The sequence below is a fragment of the Ascidiella aspersa genome, chromosome 7 (assembly GCF_963924565.1).
Source record: "Ascidiella aspersa chromosome 7, kaAscAspe10.2, whole genome shotgun sequence".
Classification (NCBI taxonomy): domain Eukaryota; kingdom Metazoa; phylum Chordata; class Ascidiacea; order Phlebobranchia; family Ascidiidae; genus Ascidiella; species Ascidiella aspersa.
The window spans coordinates 10806092-10823854 of NC_139453.1; the positions used below are offsets into that span (position 1 = coordinate 10806092).

General features: G+C 38.0%; 2 protein-coding genes across 3 annotated transcripts in view; both read left to right on the forward strand.

The window, feature by feature from the left end:
• The first annotated feature begins 532 nt into the window (after nt 1-532).
• On the forward strand, nt 533-5104 carry LOC146137752 (retinol dehydrogenase 12-like). Its single transcript, XM_083394426.1, has 6 exons — nt 533-677; nt 1830-2040; nt 2912-3036; nt 3496-3715; nt 4145-4268; nt 4898-5104. Exons 1-6 carry the CDS (start codon nt 533-535, stop codon nt 5102-5104), a joined length of 1032 nt encoding a protein of 343 aa, XP_083250552.1.
• A 3024-nt stretch (nt 5105-8128) lies between these two features.
• The window catches only part of LOC146137753 (uncharacterized), a 59254-nt gene continuing 49619 nt past the window's right edge, over nt 8129-17763 (forward strand). For both annotated transcript variants that reach the window (XM_083393292.1, XM_083393293.1), the window contains exon 1: nt 8129-8322. In XM_083393292.1, the coding sequence (XP_083249418.1) occupies nt 8265-8322 (58 nt within the window). In that variant the 5' untranslated portion in view covers nt 8129-8264. The remainder of the gene's footprint in view (nt 8323-17763) is intronic.

The window sequence follows — 17763 nt, forward strand, 5'->3', positions numbered from 1 at the left end:
GCCCTTACCTGATTATCTACGTTGCTTGCTCGGGGGTAGTTTGTGACTTTGCTGATTGGCAGTGCGTGTTTTCAAAAAAAGTCTTGTAAGTTTCTCCAGTTGATGTTGTACAGATACACTGCGACTTTGCAGTTTATTTACGTTTCCATAGTTTGACCTTACATTAACAACGTTGTACGTTGTTAAAATATGACTAAACTACTAAATCCATGTAGACAGGGTGATTATGCCTAGTCGTTAAATCAGAAAATATGTTTTATGATGATTTTAACTGCAATTGCCAAAAGTATTTTCAACCAATGACGTTTATAAATAAATTTAGAGTTTCCGCAAGTTACTAACAACTTATAAAGGGAAATGATAAGCGTGACTTAGACAGGTAGGCTACTTTAACTTTGTTTGACTCCATAAAGTGTGCAAGGGGTAAAATTATCCAGGTGCGGCATCGGCCCAAACAGACATCTTGGTAGTTTTTGATGTATATCATGCCGCTTTGAAATTTGCGCAGGAATTTCGTCATTTATAAAAGAATATGGAGTATTATCTAAGTGCAGTCGGTGTCGGGTTAATTTCGATTTTGGTACTTCTCCGTATCTACCTAAAAAGCACTTGGATATGCTTTGACGAAAACGTGGACTTGACTGGGAAGACTGTGATAGTCACCGGCGCTAATGGAGGTAAAGCATTAAATATTTTGAAATGATTGTAACGATAGGAAGTAGTTTTCTTTATCCTACCACACTGCGTTGCCCAACATGACGTCACTATACACGTGACCGGTGTCCACTGAGGTGTGACCAACGCCTAAGCTAATGGGAATGGCGTTCCGCGACTTCATACTATACTTTATGATATACGACTGGATACAGCTTAATACCTACCGCGTGTTATGTTATCGTGTATGCTGAGATTTGTAAATAACGTCAACGAGCAAAATGTCATCTGAGCGAAGTGACTCTGTCTAGATTATAACGTTCAAGAAGTTTAAAACAGGTGTTTTAGCGACCTGTTTTACTTATCCTCACCTATACCCCCAACGCTAAAGTGATAAAATGGAATTTATCTTGAAAACGTTGACAATTTGTTAGAAATTTAAATATATATTTTTATTAATCAGACTTGGACTATGACCAGGGCTGTGGGCGTCCGTTAAAAAAGGCAGTTTCCGACTGAGTTAAGAAACAAAACCGATTTTGACCCCGGGTTAGAACATAAAGTCGAGTCCCGAGTCCAACTCCAGCTAAATAAATCGACTCAGCTGATTACCGATTCTAGCCGATTTTTACAGTCCTTTAATTAAGTCGTGAGGTATCATATGTCTCATAAACCCACAAAACGCAGCTGAAAAATATTTCACCGTATTCTACTCTACTTATAGCCTACGATTTACCGGTTCCGAAGCTGCTACTGCGCATTTGCACATCGAACTACCCAGCGTCCCGAGCCCCATAATATATCCTTATTATCAAACGAGCAAACCTCTTTGGAAGTTTTTTAGAAATTTCGAACATCCTACTAAACCAATAAGCCGTACTATTTGCGACCCCCAGAAGTTAACATAAAAGGTTTTAGGGTAGTTGTGTGGCATTTGAGTATTGTGTATAATGTTCGAAAGTGCTCGTTGTGTGAGTGATTTCTGTGGTATACTCATATAAATTTTGTTCTCAGCAATATACCGTTATTATTGAATTAGCCATTTACTGTTAGACAATATATTAAAATAGCCTATATTACTTAGTTATTTGACGTAGGCCTAATCCCAATTCGGGGTGATTTCTTTTATAACTCGGGGTACCAATAGAAGTGGTATACAACTGCAGTATTTTCAGGTTTGGGCAAGTGCCTGGCAACAGAGTTGGCTAAGCGGAACGCTCGGGTTATTCTTGCGTGTCGCTCGGCAGCTAGGGCGGAGGCTGCCCGTCGGGATATCTTGGCGGCGTCAGGCCGCAGCGAGCAGCAAGTGCTGGTTAAACTACTGGATTTGAGCTCCCTGGACTCGGTCAGGGAGTTTGCCAACCAGGTCGTCAACACTGAAGAACGGTACGCAAAATGCAGGCCCGCTCCGTGAACCTTAATTTTATTGCTGTGTATCTGGTGTAAAGAATTTTTTTCGACGTATTTAGGGGTGTTCGATACTGATACCCAATATGTTGAACAAAAAGTAGCCAGAACCGTTCCGATACTAAATAAAGTCATAATAATGCTGCATCAAGTAATTATATGAAAGTAAAACCTCCAAACTAACTCTTTTCTAATTTGTTAACCCCTAAATTGCCCTAACCTAGCGAACCTCCAGTTATTAGGACACTATATTGTTCGATTAACTCACCTTTTCAGGTAGAAAATTTTCGTTGGGCGCAAATTATGACCTAGATTCCTATATTAATTTGCTATCGGACGAGTACCGTTACTACAACTTGGCATCGGGTATCGGCTTTGATCCGATTTTATCGTGCATCCCTAAGCGTTTTTATGATTTGATGGTCGCTCATATAACATTTGTATACATGACTCTATGTATGGACGATATAAGCTGACGACCAGCAAACAGTAATAGTTATGACACATTTTTTGAAACCATAATTTTTTAGAGGAATCAGGTGGCACTGTATAAAGACAAATTGCATAACTTTTTAGTTTTTGGTAAGAGTGCATCAAGCGCTTACATACCTAAATTTGGCCGCGAAACCCCATTTGTTGTATTTGACCTTTTTTTGAGTTTCTCATACATTGGTATGAAAGCACATAAAGGCCCAACAGCCACACTGATACTCAATCCCGGTGTAAGTTGTTTGGTAGGCAGAACATATTTGCATCCCGAATAAACCATCTTTATTTATGAGCATTTGCCGGTCGATAACAATTGCCTTGGCGAAACGTGTTACGACAATTTTTTTTCTTCGTTATATAGGTTGGACATTCTAGTTAACAATGCTTGCATCTCGGGTTATGACGTCACTAAGACGAAGGACAATTTAGAGATGACGTACCAGACGAATCATTTCGGACCTTTTCTTCTCACACTGCTTTTGCTGGGTAATTTTTATGGAGATTTAGTGTCGTTGATTCTTCTCGGTACTGGCACACCTATAAATGATGGACTGCTCTCGCCTTTTTTATAATACTTTTTTAGCATAAGTTTGATTAGGAGATAAATAGTCATGTGTTGTCACTACAGTTGTCGTACCATAAACTTCCTGTGTCGATAAATAGGCTATACAAAGTTCTTTGAGATTCAGCAATCATTACGGTAGATCGTTGAACAGCGTATCCTATATGATCAGAAAAGGTTCTATGGTCTTAAATGGATCCTGTAGCCTTATAACGTTTGTCCACGGAAAATGAAACTAATGCGTTATTTGTATTTGGTTTATACTATAGTATTGCTTATCATCATAGACATGCCCTTGTGGTTAACTGAAACGTCTGGCTTGTAAGGTATGAGGCGAACTATATAGTCTTTTCTGGCTTTTATTAACGACCAATACATTTCAGACCTTTTAAAGCAATCCGGACCGGGATCGCGCATTGTTAACGTCGGCTCTTTCTCAAACACCATGGCCTCACTGCACCTTGACTACGTCGACCCGGATTCGGTGGAATTGTTTTTCAGTAAGAAGATGCAGAAAAGCCGGATTAAGATAAAAGCAAAAGTAAAGCTCTACCACAACTCAAAGCTCATGAACATCATGTTTACGTTTGAATTGGCCAGAAGGTATATAGCTTACTTGTTTTTCTTTTCAAGTTGGAGTAGCAATTATTGTCGGGTTGACATTATATTTGTTCAATCCTAAATCATTTGTTTAAGGTAATGGATTCAAGGCAAACAAGCGCAAATTTATAAAATTTTTGATAATTTTCATATTTGTTATATAGGTTCGTTTTGTTTCTATTTTGCATTTACTAATTTAATACCTTAATTACTCATATACTGTATTAAGTGTAGGCTACCACAGTCTTGCAAAGTAAGGAATCTAATAGGGTTAATCCCGCCCTGCATATGCGTTTTGTTTTTTGATGCAAAGTTTTATAATCACGTGCAGCATCTTCCAGTTAAAACTTGTGTGCAATGAACTCATCAAACATTAAAAATACTGCGATCGTCGAGTGATATTTTAACGTTTTTCGTCCAACATTATTTCAGACTTGAAGAGAGCGGAATCACGGTAAATTGCGTTCAACCTGGGATTGTGCGCACACCTTTGATAGCGTCCGATAAAAGACCTTCAGTCCTGTTTTTCATGATGTTTATGCTCATCTTATCTAAGGTAATATACCCTTAAAACTACTATTGGGACACCAGTGTTAAGTTGACTCAAGTCAATGACTTGTTATTGCTCATAATCGGTCGTTTATCAGTTATTTTAGTTTAACGTTTTATTTTTATGACAAGGGCTTGACTTGAAGTTGACTTACTCTAATTAAAACTTGACGTTGACTTGGCTTGTTATTTATTCTAAAAGACTTGACTTGAAGTTACTTTACTGTGACTTAAGTCATTTTTGAATGACTTGTTAACAACACTTGGGTCACACGAGGGCCAAGCATTATCATAGATATGAAAAAACTTTTCCGAAGCATCATGATATATATGAAAAAAATACCAGTTGCTTTGGTACGATTTTAATTAAACAAAACGCAATTGTTTTCGAAGGCTAGAATTTCAGTGTGACATTCGCAACTTAGTTCGATCTGAACAAGATTTTTCGGAGCTTCTTGTTTTATGACATCACGCTATGACGTAACTTCCTGACGCCATCTCACCATCTCTAAATTCCCATAGTACCCTACCTATAACTAAAATTCTAGATTTCGCCTGTTTAGTAGGCTAATAATTACTAGGCCTACTCGAAGAAATCAAGCAGCTTTCAATTGCTTTCCTATCTTCTCTTATTAGAGCACTGACGAAGGAGTCCAACCCTTACTGCATTGTGCTCTTTCTCGATCTTTGGAAAAGGTGTCCGGCAAGTTTTTAAGCAACGGCAAGTCTGAAAAAAAATACCACGTGATGGCGAACGACACAGAAGCCTGTCTTAAGCTTTGGCAAATCAGCGAAAAGGCAACAGGAATAAGTTTCGGATCTGTCCCAAAAATTGAAAATTAAGTCTGTTGCACATTGTTTAACGATTTGGAAAGTTCAACATACCATGTTAAAGACTTAAAATATCCTCTGGCTGCACTATACTAGAACGATCTGAGAACTTTTGAACAGTAGCATAATGTGTATACGATGAGTTACGTTTAATTTCAGGCTCGTGTAATTAACATTATTAGTTTTTTTTTGCCGTTAAACCTATGTTCAATCGAATGCATGTAAATGTAAATTTCGTGTTGTCCAACTGTGAAATGCTATTCGATTTTTCAAACCATCTCTTTATGCTAACCTATATAGCGCATCTGTGTCTGACTGGTATTTTATGCACTTGTTTGTATTAGAGTCTACTGCTCCGTTAATTTTTCTTTAAGCTAAAACATGTTCAGTCGCTACTGGTTTATTGTAAAATAAATTAAAATGTTTCACCCCGCTTTTGGTATTTCAATAAAGTAGCCTACAGGTAGAGTCTTCTAAAGATTGTGTAATCAATTTGAGGGCGTCTGCAGGCGTGGATTTCGGGCCTTTCTTTCGGGGAGCCATGTTTACGAGGTTACGTCAAAACGTGACGTCATGAACAAGGAATCTTAACATAACATAGTTCGATTATTTTGTTAATTTTTTGCGTTGTAGAAGTTATAGGCTATTAATTTCTAAACAAAAGTTACATTACCAAGATGTTATCGGTTAGCGTAAAGCGAAAAAAATGTCTGTATAAAGTTTTTAAATGCCAAAACTTTTACTTAGAAGGTCGATGATAGATGCATGCCGCCTTTGGACTAAAACGATTTTAGAAAAAACAGGCTTAAACAGAGGCCTACTAAAACATCATTGAAATGCGCGTGGAACGCGAAAAACTTTGCATTTACCTATAGTTGCAAAACATTCAGTTTTGTGGAATGGTAAAACGACGCATGGGGCCTTTCGTCTAAAACGATTTTACGAACTTAGGCTAAGTCTTAGCCGACCAGAAGCATTATTGAGATTCTCATTGAGCAGAAATTTTATTTACATTTACGTAGCTTAAATAGGCAAAAATTAGGCTACAGTTTGGTGGTTATGGCCAATTAACCCTACGGACCAGGCCCTGGTGCCAGAGATTATGACAAATAGTTTATTTTATTTGTTGTACGGATGCAATTAGTTGTTTTTTAGAAAACATATGCACGGCCGCAAAAGTTATTATATAAAACACTTGAACGTTAGCCTATGTATCTTGAAGTAAACATTTTTAATAGTGTATTCGAAAATTCCCTGTCTGACATTTTATGCTTTTTAAGAGTAAATTTAAAGTTATTGACACGTTGTTGCCTTAGAAAAATTTGTTTTAAACTCTTTGACCGTTCGTTAGTCAAGATCTTGAAACTGGTAGGCTAAATCGTTTTCCGTTACGTGCCAGTAGAGAGTTTCTTAACGTTTCCAAGCTAGAGCGAAGAGAGAAAAACGCTGGCTTTTCAATTGCGTGGCCTAAACACCGACAGACGCCTGCCCAGAAGTTTACAGTTTCGAGTTCCCATCCTTTTATATGTATGGAAGGTGAAAACGTTACCAACACAATGCCCAACCTGGCAGGTGATAGCCTAGGTAGCTAGACGTAAGACAGCCTATTCTATCTAGCGAATGTGCCTGTCTGGTGAGTGACAGTCTGTCGCGTTAGCAAAGTGTCAAAACGGTTTCCTTGCCGTTCCCAGCGACCTGTTATTGCATAAATGCGTTAATGCAGGATTAACCGGCGATTTTCGCGAGATCAGTACTTGCTTATCCGATTTCAGCGCGTCAGTAAACGAAAACGAATTTTGTTTACAATTGCTCCACTTGGCTTAATGAAGGCCTATGTTTATGGAATTGAGTTTGGCCAGACAGAAATTACAGCGTTTAGCCTGTCTTCTTCGTAGGTTTAGCCCCAAGGCGAAATATGGTGCAAAACATATCAATGACAACGTTATTACGATTCGTTGTGTATGGCTATCTTTGGCTGCGTTTAAGCTATATTTCTTTTTGTATGTTTATGCTTTATATCTATTGGACTCCTTGGCAATCATCGTTGGCAAAACATTACTTTCTGAACTCCGTTGTCTGAGGGACTAAGACTAAGGCAGTATCATCTTCTCATGTTTAAGCAACTTGGCTGGTAGAGTAAGATTAGTGTCAGTGCAGGTTTTATTGGAGATTGTTAGGTCTATAACTAAATATTGACATTATTTTAAGTAAGGTATACCTTTTAACCAGTGATTCTCAGAATTTTAGCTTGAGGCACAGCAAAGAAATCTGAAATATTCACAGGACACTTCAAGAAAACGAACAATTTCATATTTTTGACAATTTGCCTTAGATAGATGACAGGGCAATAGTAAATCTTATTATAATATTCTCATCTGATGTATTAAGTCTTGCATGCCTAATTGTAATTAAAATAGGTGATTTTCCAAAATTTGCTTACAATTTATGATGCACAATAAAGGTTTTGTTGTTTTGAAAATCTTGTCACATGCCTTTACAATTGGTTATTGAAATCGCTTAAATCAAATATGTCAGCATTCTACCAACCTTGCAGACATGTTTGCTTTTACTTCACATATTTAAAAAAGGTACCTTTGAGGTAAAATCATGGAAAAGCTTTTCTCTGGAAATTAAGAGCACCCGCTCAAGATCTTGTCGAAATCCGCCAAACAGTCTTAATGTGCTAAAAAACGTCTTATTAATTTGCATTGTGTTTTGTTCGCGTTTCAGGTGGTTAAAAAATGACCAAAGCATTCATTTCTTTTTTTTGACTTTAGAACTTTATTGATTTTAGTCTTGCAATTGTCGAATCTCCTCGATCGTACACTGTATTTGCTAGTGTGTTGCTTATTTAAGTCCCATATACATCTGTGTTCAAGGTTTTGACATGTACCAAACTGCTCTAGTTACCAAATATGTTATGCTTTGTTCCTAATTTTGACATTGTGTATTATCTGCATCTATTTGTCTAGAAATGTTTTGCTGGGTTTGAAAACATTTCTGTCTACTTTTAGGTTATAACTCTGGATCCCATAAGACCTTCTTACAAATTGTAAATTTGTTGCAAAATGATTTTGTAAAAGATATAGATGTTTATTTGTGAGTGTGACAAAAAAAGTGATGCAAGAACCCAGCAACAATAAACTTGCCCAAAAATAACAAGCTATCTATTATGGATGCAATAAATATTTCAAACTGGAATAACAAACAAGTTTTGGATTGGTTTAAAGGTAAGCTTAATCTTACAAATTACATTTTTTTATATTATAAAGTTCAGGGTTTCCTTAAATATGAAGGTCATCGAAAAAAATCAAATATGGCTTTTTTTTTGCAGTGTATGGATGTAGGTAGTTAAAAGCTCAATTTTATGTTGAAATGGTTGCTTCACGTTGTCAGCCAATAACCTTATCTGAACTCATTCTGGTGCACAACTGTATATCTCTTTAATTATTAAAGTCCAAAAGGGAAGCTTATTGCGCATTGGTATTAATGGGTTTTGTTGTAATTTAACTTCATTAAATTTCAATGAAGGCTTGTCTGCAGTGGGCTCTGTTGTCAAGCATTGGTTTTAATGTTGTAATTGATGTTACTTGTTTTTGTATTGTCTTTCTTGCTTAGATAGGATGGCATAAATAAACAAACAAACAAAAATTGGGATTTGACTTGAGTAATTCTCAGCTATTTGGGATTTTTAAAATTTGTATTGACAAAATTCAAGTTTAAAATTCAAGAAATAAAAAATCAATTTAGCTAATTTCTTGGTATTAACAAGCGAAACCATTTTCCCCGATAGACTTTTTAGGTACAACTTTCTAAATAAGCGCCACAATCCTGTTGTAGGTTCTGAAATATTGGTGATAATTTTAATCCCTTTATTAAACCTAAGAGGTATATAATATAGTTAAATTTATTTTTATCTTGGTTATTAAACTTTTTATTGACATAAACTTTGTTTAGGAAAAGTAATACATGCCTGGGATTAGTTTGTCTAATTAAGTTCATGATGACTTATGTATTGCTCTGTAAGTTACAAAAGTCCGTTGTACAAAATTGTGTTGATCACAGGGGCATTTCTTAAAAAAAACAAAAAACACAATTTTACTTCCAGAGTAAGAAATTTAGTTTTTAGCTAAAATGCACAATGTTAGACCCCAGAGTACCCTGATCAAATATAGGCGGAACTGGCTGTGGTAGCCATTGTGAAACTGTTTATTTTGAGGTTTTACTTGAATTCATATAGGGTCCCATTTCTATCCACCTTTTCTCCCAAGTTTGTTAATTCACACCAAACAACGTTTTTAAAATCCATGCTTTTGCGAGTGGCACGTACGTTTGGCCGCAGCGAAACGTTTTGCCTCTCGCCATATGTTGTTTCGCACATGCCATTATGACGTCACATTCCAATGTGCGTCGATTTGCCGCATGAGTGCGCGCGGCTTTTCGGCTGTAGAGTCAGGCCGTTTTGGCCCTGAGAAGCCCAGCTCGGGTTACCGGTTACCCTCACGGGTTGTTGCATTTTGCCGCCTGCCTCGAAAAGCTAGCTGCGACGCTTTTGGCAGCTTTTTCAGTGGTTGGAGGAAACGTGTTTAATGCTTCAAGTTTCCATGTTTCGTGGATATGTTTATCTGCACCGCATGACGCTTTGAATTTGACCAGAGACTAGTATTCCGTTTCTAGTTTTTTTGCGTTGTGACGCTTGTATTAGGTCGTGCATACTTTCAGAAAAATATTGTCCGAATCAATACTGTGTAAAAACGTCGTTTTAAAATGAATATTTCCGTACCACATGGCACAGTAATATGCATAAATTAGTCAAAATTTAGTAGAATTTATGTAACTCTTAAATTCATCTAATAGGCTAACACAGAAAATGCATTGCTGTCACCAGGACCTTACTGTAAATTCCGGTGCAGTTGAAAATTTACCACAAATTCGCTTTTCTCCTTTTTTGTACTTGTAATTGGCCCACGCAATATTCAGGTTTAGGCTTACGTCTACTACAGGGGTGGTCAACGCGGCTATTGTTTTAAGTTCATGCATAATTTATGCGGAAGACAATATTTCACCCTATAGACGCAAAATTATACGCATTTAAGCACCAAATATAGGTTCGTTCTTGCCAACCGTTAGATTTACCGTAAAGGTGCAATGGGACAGCAAAAAAACGCTTTATCAACAATGGCGCCAATATTTCTACTCGAGACCGCATTTTCTACTCGAGTTTTTCTACTCGAGACCGCAAGCCAAACAGGACAACCTGTCCCGCCGTTTGGTGCAAGAAATACGACGGAGCTGGCATAAAACAGCAGGCCTACTTCTGCGCTCCGTAATTGCTGTTTAGCGAGTGGGCGCAATATTGGGCCGCGCCTTTGGGATTGACCTACGGAGAACCTGGTGGAACTAATTATGACAGTCGATCCTAATCTGGTCCTGCTTATGGTCACGCCGATCGCTAAAAGCCAAGCTGGTGCCTTGCCAAACTTTTAGACCCCGAATGTTTTTTTTGCATCTGACATAATTGCGGTGTCCGTACGTGATGTTGATTCTGTCAGCATCCCCAAAACGTGTTAACACTGTAAGAAGAAGAATCTGTAGTCTTTAGCAAACGCGTTGCGTGGTTTTCTCTGTGGCATTTTGGAAGTGGCTTTAAACGACCCGAGAACTTTCGCAGCTGTACGAAAACCGCAAACGCGTTTCGGATCGCTGCCAAGTAATGCGTCGCTTTTTTTGCTGATTCGTTTCGCAAAGCTGTGGAGAGGGCAACTGCTAACTTCCTGGTGGCCAAATAGCCAAGAGGAATGTTGACAATAAGACAAGCTTTACTTTCTTTTTGTGCTAGAAATTGGTTCGAGTATTGACTTCTGAAACAGAATTTATGGGCCTTTTTTATTTTTGTAATAATTTTATTATTACTATGTAGATGTATTTTACTTTACTTTTACAAATTTATATAGAAAAATCCAACGTTTTTTTTTCAGTCGTACCATTTTTTCCTATTTTGAAGTGATAAAACTAGGACTTGGTGCTTCTAAATAGGGATTCTTAAACTTGGGTCCGTTGACCCCTGTTGGGTACGTTGATTGGTTTTGGTGGTCCTTGAAGGGCATATGGAAATATTTCTGTATAATTAAAAACTGGAATACATTTTTAACAGAAAAAATTAAAAGAAAAAAAAACACTTTAAAGCCTTTTTCTTAAAGTATTTATACTATCACTTTTAATTTGCGCATGTATTTTCTACTCTTTTAATAACGACATCTTTGCAAAATGTCATACCAACCCTGGTCCACACGAATCAACCGTTTTTAATGGTTCGAGTTAAAACAATTTTTAGTAACCCTTGTCTAAATCGACACCGAAAATAGGCGCAATTTAAAATTTAAAGTACCATCAAAGTTAGGCTGCAAGTGTAAATTACGTCGTAGGTGGCCTGTTGCGAAGCCAATCTTGGTGATACAACAACAGCACATTAACAGCCACCGCAAAATGTGGCCTGCAGTGTCGTAATGTCATTTTGCGGTTATGTATTTTCATCACGCGTTTCGTACAACGAATTGCTATTCCCTGGTTGACAACTTTAGCGTTTTTGACGTCGTTAGATGGAAGCCTTGTATGATAAGTACGCAGTGGTGGTGATTTGCGTTAATTTATGTTGACTTTCTGCTCGTAAATGAGGAAATTTTCCCGATAAATTATCGGCTTAACAAAAATAAATGGCATATCTCACCAGTCACCAGTAACGGAACTGACTTAGGATTACAGCCGTGTTTCTCAACACATGGGTATTTTTAGATCCCATTTTTTCGCCTGTTAAATTAGTTTGGTCGCCCACTGCAGTAGTTCACTTGGTTAGATTTGTAGAGATTTATTCTGAGCAAAATTAATCTAAAATTTAAGAAACGGCCCGAAGAAGTACGACGAAGACGTGACTGATATAAATTAGAATCAAATCTAATTATTGCTGTGGTATTCTTATTTTTCCTTGAAATTTCAGCCTACAAAAAAGCTAGCTAAGTAAATTGGGTCGCCAAAGCGTCGCTGTTATTCTTACACTTAGTATTTGCGTCGCCGCTAAAAAAAGGTTGAGAAACACTGTTTTAATAAGGACACCGAAAATTTAAAACCACCATCTCAAAGTTACTTGATACGTCATTTTACCCTATATTTAAAGGTTTGGCTTAACATTTTTTTTTGTGTAAATCAAAACAAATTTCGAGCTCTGCGCACCCGTCTCTTAGATAGGAAAATAGGTGACGCCTGTAAATTGTCCGCTCTTATACTGTCGTCATTTTCGCCTTGTATAAACATCGCCGACCGGCTCTGTCTCGTAGCTTCTGTTTTGATTGCGGCAACCTGCCGACGTTAAACTACTCGCTTACTATTTCCCTTCGCCGGTTTAACTGCTTCTTAAGTTCTGCGCTATATTAAGACTCGCTCGTGGTGTGTAGTTGTAAAAGCCTGGTTTTGGCGAATTCAGCGAACTGTTAAATTCCGAGATGTGTGATCTCTGGAGACTCGCAGCTTACCAAAGCCTTGCAAGCCAATTTTACCAAGAGATTCGCGTTAAAGAATTTCTTTTACAAGCAGTGATCATGATTTATGATAGTTTACACACGAACTTTTTAAGGATGTCCACCTAATGGCTAATCGGTGATCCCAAACCAAGGTTTATCAATCTTCGACGCAATTTTTTTTGTTTGTTCCTCTACTTCCGTATCAGTTCAAGTATATTTTACCCAAATAAGTAGCTAATTTGTTGTATATTGGTGATTCTGTAATCTCCGTGTAATGTAACGATGTCCAAAACTTAAAATTTTAATCCGATACCGTTACCCGATATTTTGGACAAAAAGTATCGCGATTCGATACTAAATGACGTCATTACTGTGCTGAAATCAGCAAAATAATGATGTTAAAATGTTTAAAGGTATTTTTTTTCGGTTATTACGCCCAAATTTGCTTAAGCGGCAATAAATTTAGTTACCTCCTGTTGTTAACCTACTATGTAAGTCCTACTATTAAGTCGCTGCGTTATATCATAGGATAAATTCTTGTATTATTTTGGTATCTGATCGGCACCGATACCATCATAGACCCTACGAAGGCTGAAACAAGACTTGGTGTATCGGCTCCAATCCTAAATGATCCAACAACATTAATGCAATTTACATACAACTCGCTTTCAGAGGTCATATTTACTGGCGGCGTTCCACTCTCATACGCGCCTCTCTATTTTCTTTATGCAAGGCACGAACGTCACGAGAAACGACCTCGAGTGATGCAAACTCATAGCTGTCGGATTGTCGTTGATCCGTCGCAAACTTGAACTTGACAACTTGCGCCGTTTGACCTCTTGCGACGTGAAGTGCGCTCGGATCGCTTGTGTCACGTGACCTGTATTGCTGTCAGTCCTTAGCTTTGACCGCGTCTGTTCCACTTGTAACTCTATACTTCAGAGTTGGGACCGCGTTACCGACGTTAAGTAAAATAAATTCTTATCGCGATTTAAGCGTTCTTGGTCGCATTTCAATCTGACTGCTTTTAGAAATGTGTACGAAACTTGCTGTTTCTGTTTTTCCCCTTTCTTTTTGCCAAATGAAATTGCCTAGTTGTTTATTAGTTGACACCATCTAACTACTATCTAACTGTCAAGATACAAGTGTTAACCTTTATTTAGAGCACCTATGCCTTTTCATTAAATCTCTTAGGGAAGTTATACTTCCTGTTGCAAGGGCTGTTAAGCCCTGGCCCTTGGCATTTTAACGTATACTTATATTATGAAGAGTTACTGTATATTCCAGTAAACCTTTAGATGGGTTTCAAATGTGGTTACCGACATACTTTTGATTTGTTATTGTACCTAATTGGTTACTTTTGCCAAATATGAAAGTCACTTGGTTTGGTCACACAAGTAATTAGTAATAAAACAAAATATTTTTTGCTTTTCGAAACTACGGGGAATTTAATAAGACGGTGGAATGTTGACAAAGAGCACCGACCCGTCCCAGAATATATCCTGTTATACAAAAAAGCCCCTCACCATCGCATATTTTACACTGTAAACTGTGTCCCTCTTAAACCCACAGTTACAAGATCACGCCCCTCTCAAATGTTCGACCCCGAAAATTCCCTTTAAGGCTTGTTGCCCGCCCAAGCACCCGTGACCCTGCTGTCTAAGCGGGTAACTGTCTGTGGGTGGATCGGAAGCGATAGCCGGGCCCAACGCCAGCACCCGGAGACATCATACCGATTTATCACGTCCCAATGGACACGTCGGTACCCCGGCATTCCTGGCAACGTAACGGTTTGCTTCGTCTTACAAACTGTTATAGATCAATTGTTTAGTTTGGGATGTTTTTAGTTGGTTTGTAGTGACCGCGATTTGGCACTCCGAGAATACACAGTAACGTTTTAGTGTAATTATGTCTGGGGTAAAGCTGCACATGTCAGATTACATGGAACAGGAAAACAGTTTAACTTTTTTGGAAATGCGATTTTTTTGCTGTGCGGTGCAAGTTGTTGATTTCTAAATTATTTGCGTTTTTAGTCATCCTTTAAGTTTAAATGTTGTATCAGTAATTAGGGATGTTCGACAGTTCGTAGACTATTATTCCGAAGCTTTGTATGTGTATTAACAACAGAATCTGGCCCTCCAACAGAACACATAGTGCCGACGATAAAAATTCTAAAATTTATTAATAAAAGCTTGAGAAGCGTACCGCTTCGAACAAAAATCAGTCAGCAAAATCTAAAACTTTAATACAAATATACATTTCGCCATATAAATGGCATCATCAGTTTGTCTGTACAAATAAATAGTAAAAAATTAAAATATTAAAATGTAAATGTAAAATAAATTAATAAAATACATCCAAGATGAACAAAGACAAAGACAAAGACAGTCTGCGTATAAACCCCAACCACTAAAAACAAAAGCAAAAGGAGCATGCGATACGTGTAGCGGCCGCAGAAAGCCACCGATAAAAACACGGCCCTGAGGGAAGCGGTATGAGAAACCACAGTTTGACAAGAAAACCACAGTTTGACAAGAAAACGGATATGGCTCACATTCCGAAAATGGAACGGCACAACGCACAACGAAAACACAAATCCGCAAAAATATATATAAAAAAAATTATATATAAAAGTCTACCGAATTTGGGGTAATATCATTTTTTGAATGTTAATTGAGGCTTTTGTAAGTTTGAGCCATTTAGCCTCACATTCATCTAGCTTGCTGGTGTCTGGCTCTTCAACGAAAATGACCGTAAAACATTCGGCAATATGCGGATGTTTCTTTAACTTCTCGCCACGGTAGGTTGCGTAGTGGTGAAGCAGCGCTGCGTTGTCGTATGTTATTGCTGGGTTAAATGTATTCCAGGTCGCTCGGTGTGCGTTCCACCTAACAGAAAACCTGTTCTTGGTTTGACCGACGTATAGGGCAGAGCAGATGTTACACGTTGCCACGTGAATTCCGTGGTTTCTACAATTAAGGCTTTGCCGGAGCGCTATGGTCTTACCTGCAGCCCTGAGTTTACTCGATTCACCAACCATCCCTTTCCCATGGTGTCCCCCATGGTGACCGCAGAGTGCGCATTTGCCGCACGGCGTTGACAAACCGACTGCATTGCCAAAGGTGTGCGCAAGTTGTCGGTAGTTAGTAAGAAGGTTACCGAGTGTATGAGGCCTTTTGTATACTATTTTAACTCGTGGTTGAAGCGCCTTTTCTTTGTTTGAGTGCCTGAGTAGATGAGCGAATGGAGTAGCCCATGCGACAACACGGTCTTTCGTCTTTTCTTTAGTGTGTCGGAGTCTCTCGGTCCACGATTTAGCCTCATTAAAGTTGTAATCCGTGAGGCCAGCAGGAAAACAGGACTTCCTGCATTTTATCTTCAGTTGCTCCAGACTTCGGTGGTAGTCCTTATCGGATTCATTAAGCCTCCTGAGGCGGCTTGCTTCACCCAACACAATAGATTTGTAAATATGTAATGGATGGTAAGAGGAACCATGCAAAATATTTTTTTTTGCTGTGATCTTAACGTTGTCCCGAGTTGTGAATCCTAGTGAAGCCGTCTTAGAGTGAGCGTGAAGCACATCGAGAAATTCAACGTCGTATTTAGGGTAATCCGAACAAAAAACCCGAAATGTTACTTGCAGTCCCTCGTTGGAGAATGCTGACAAAAGCGCAGATCTAATTCTTTGCGTGGTATTGACCCCGATGGATATGAAAATGATGTCATCCATAAAACGCTAAAAGATTTGAGCCGTGCCTAACGTGTCTGCGATCGATCCAACGATGAAGTGCATGGCAATGTTGGCTATTGAGACGGAATGATTGTCGCCTGTTATAATACCCTCTTTCTGACGATAAAAACTTCCGTCATACTGGACAATAACATTGTCCATCGTGAACAGTGTAAAATCCAGGAGACATTTACAGCCCACAGATTTTTTACAAATGACGTCATTACTGTGACTAATAACTAATTATTAAATAAGTAAGAAATACTTTTTTTCATAGCATAGAAAACCTTGTGTTAATTGGGTAAATAACTAAATCATTTTTGTAAAGGTCCGACATTAATACAGTATTGGTGGTATGATCTGTCAATAGAAATATTTTTTCATTAGGCAAAAACCGCTATATGTCATTGTGTAACGAGTGATTTCACTAAATATTGAAACTTGAACCTTTTGCTACGAAACCGAAGTTCGTTCTGTCCGCAACTACAGCTTTGGCCCATTACCCGGTATGCAAAAAATGTTTTTTTTCGTAAGCACGAATTGAAAAGAAAGATGGAACACAGAAAACAATTACCAAGCAATGCGTTCACGTTCTATTTAAAGCGCTTGTTTTGGAATTTCGATGGGAAAGAATGTGGTTGTTTACAGTCTATCGACATGAGGTAGTGTAGGGTTACCCAATAATTAGTTGTCCAGCCTTCCGTTGATTGACGTCCCGTCTCCACAGCCCAGGTTATATCATGCATACGACTAGACTGTGAGTTTCCATAAGGCTGAATTTACTTTGTTGTTGGAAATGAGGGTTTGGAGTTTCACAAATCTTTTTAAAGCACGTTTAAAGCGTTGAAAATCAATAAACGTTACTAGCTATACTTATTTAGTATTGCAGTATGTTAGCACAAATATTCTATTTATCGGGAAACGTTTCACCTCATTGTTCTAATGTGTATCTCGTATTGCAAAAACGGATTTTTTCTTCGTTTAAGGTGGGCGGTTCTCACATTGTATGCTGGAGAGATTCTTAAGCATTTGATGATTTTTTTCATTTTAAAAACCAACGTATTACAAATAGCCAGGCATGTAATTAACCTACAATTAAATACTTATAAGGTTAAGGTATCTACCCATCCAATCAATTAAAAGTACATAGGCCAGTCATGTTATTGTAAAAAGTGTGCGTGTTTTCATTTCGTAGAAAATTCGGATTAAATTAATTGTTTTGACTCGAAAATTAAATTTTTGGTAGTAGCTGGCCAAAAACTATTGCAAAAGTAAAAAAAAAGTTTGATAAAAGTGTGCTGCAATGTAAAAAAAAATTAAGCACTTGCCATTTTTTAGGGCCGCGCTCTACAAAATTAAGCACTTGCCAAGCGAAACGAAAAATTCGGCCAATTGGGCCCGAAAAAGCTATAATTATAGTGATAGCT

What these genes read in the sequence shown, in the direction of transcription:
- LOC146137752 (XM_083394426.1), top strand. Translation starts at nt 533, where the DNA reads ATGGAGTATTATCTAAGTGCAGTCGGTGTCGGGTTAATTTCGATTTTG. An exon ending in AGTCACCGGCGCTAATGGAG is followed by an intron (nt 678 to 1,829) that starts GTAAAGCATTAA and finishes CAGTATTTTCAG; the next exon opens with GTTTGGGCAAGTGCCTGGCA. An exon ending in TTATGCTCATCTTATCTAAG is followed by an intron (nt 4,269 to 4,897) that starts GTAATATACCCT and finishes TTCTCTTATTAG; the next exon opens with AGCACTGACGAAGGAGTCCA.